Source organism: Fulmarus glacialis, unplaced genomic scaffold (assembly GCF_000690835.1).
Source record: "Fulmarus glacialis isolate BGI_N327 unplaced genomic scaffold, ASM69083v1 scaffold46461, whole genome shotgun sequence".
Lineage (NCBI taxonomy): Eukaryota > Metazoa > Chordata > Aves > Procellariiformes > Procellariidae > Fulmarus > Fulmarus glacialis.
Genome location: NW_009193017.1, coordinates 1 through 434, shown reverse-complemented (window position 1 = coordinate 434; position 434 = coordinate 1). Strand labels below are relative to the sequence as shown.

Sequence of the window (434 nt, the reverse complement as noted above, 5' to 3'; positions counted from 1 at the left end):
CAGGACCACCAGCCACAAGGGAATTCTCTTCCCTCCTGCATGGATATGCAAAAGGTCTAAAAATAGTCAAGCCAGACATTAATGCACTCAAGGATCAAACAGATCCTTACACCATTCTGGACAACAGCAGAAAGACAGCAGACTGTGCAGGTTTCACAAGGTACAACCAACCAAGAGATGGAAGGACAACCTGTCTGTTGTCCTGTGCCCCAGTACCTGCTCACCTGCAATCCAGCCCGCTGAGAACGGGACACTGCTTTGGTCTTGGTCTTTCCAGAGTCCTTCCCAGCTTTACCGCCAGCCTAGCAGAGAGGAGAGGTGTGTGAGAGCTGACGCACCCGCTGTCCCCCCTCAGCGGCACCGTACCTGCGGGGGACGGCGGCAGCCCCCCCGCGCATGCGCTCCCCTCCTCCCCTTCCCCCGCCCTTCCCTCC

At 57.4% G+C, this 434-nt stretch overlaps 1 protein-coding gene across 1 annotated transcript in view; it reads right to left on the bottom strand.

The window, feature by feature from the left end:
* Positions 1–302, bottom strand: part of LOC104083712 (histone H2A.Z) — a gene marked incomplete at its 5' end in the record, with an annotated part of 1763 nt that extends 1461 nt beyond the window's left edge. Inside the window, one exon of the mRNA XM_009587293.1 lies at positions 225–302. Coding sequence (XP_009585588.1) covers positions 225–302 — 78 coding nt within the window. The remainder of the gene's footprint in view (positions 1–224) is intronic.
* Positions 303–434: the final 132 nt, after the last annotated feature.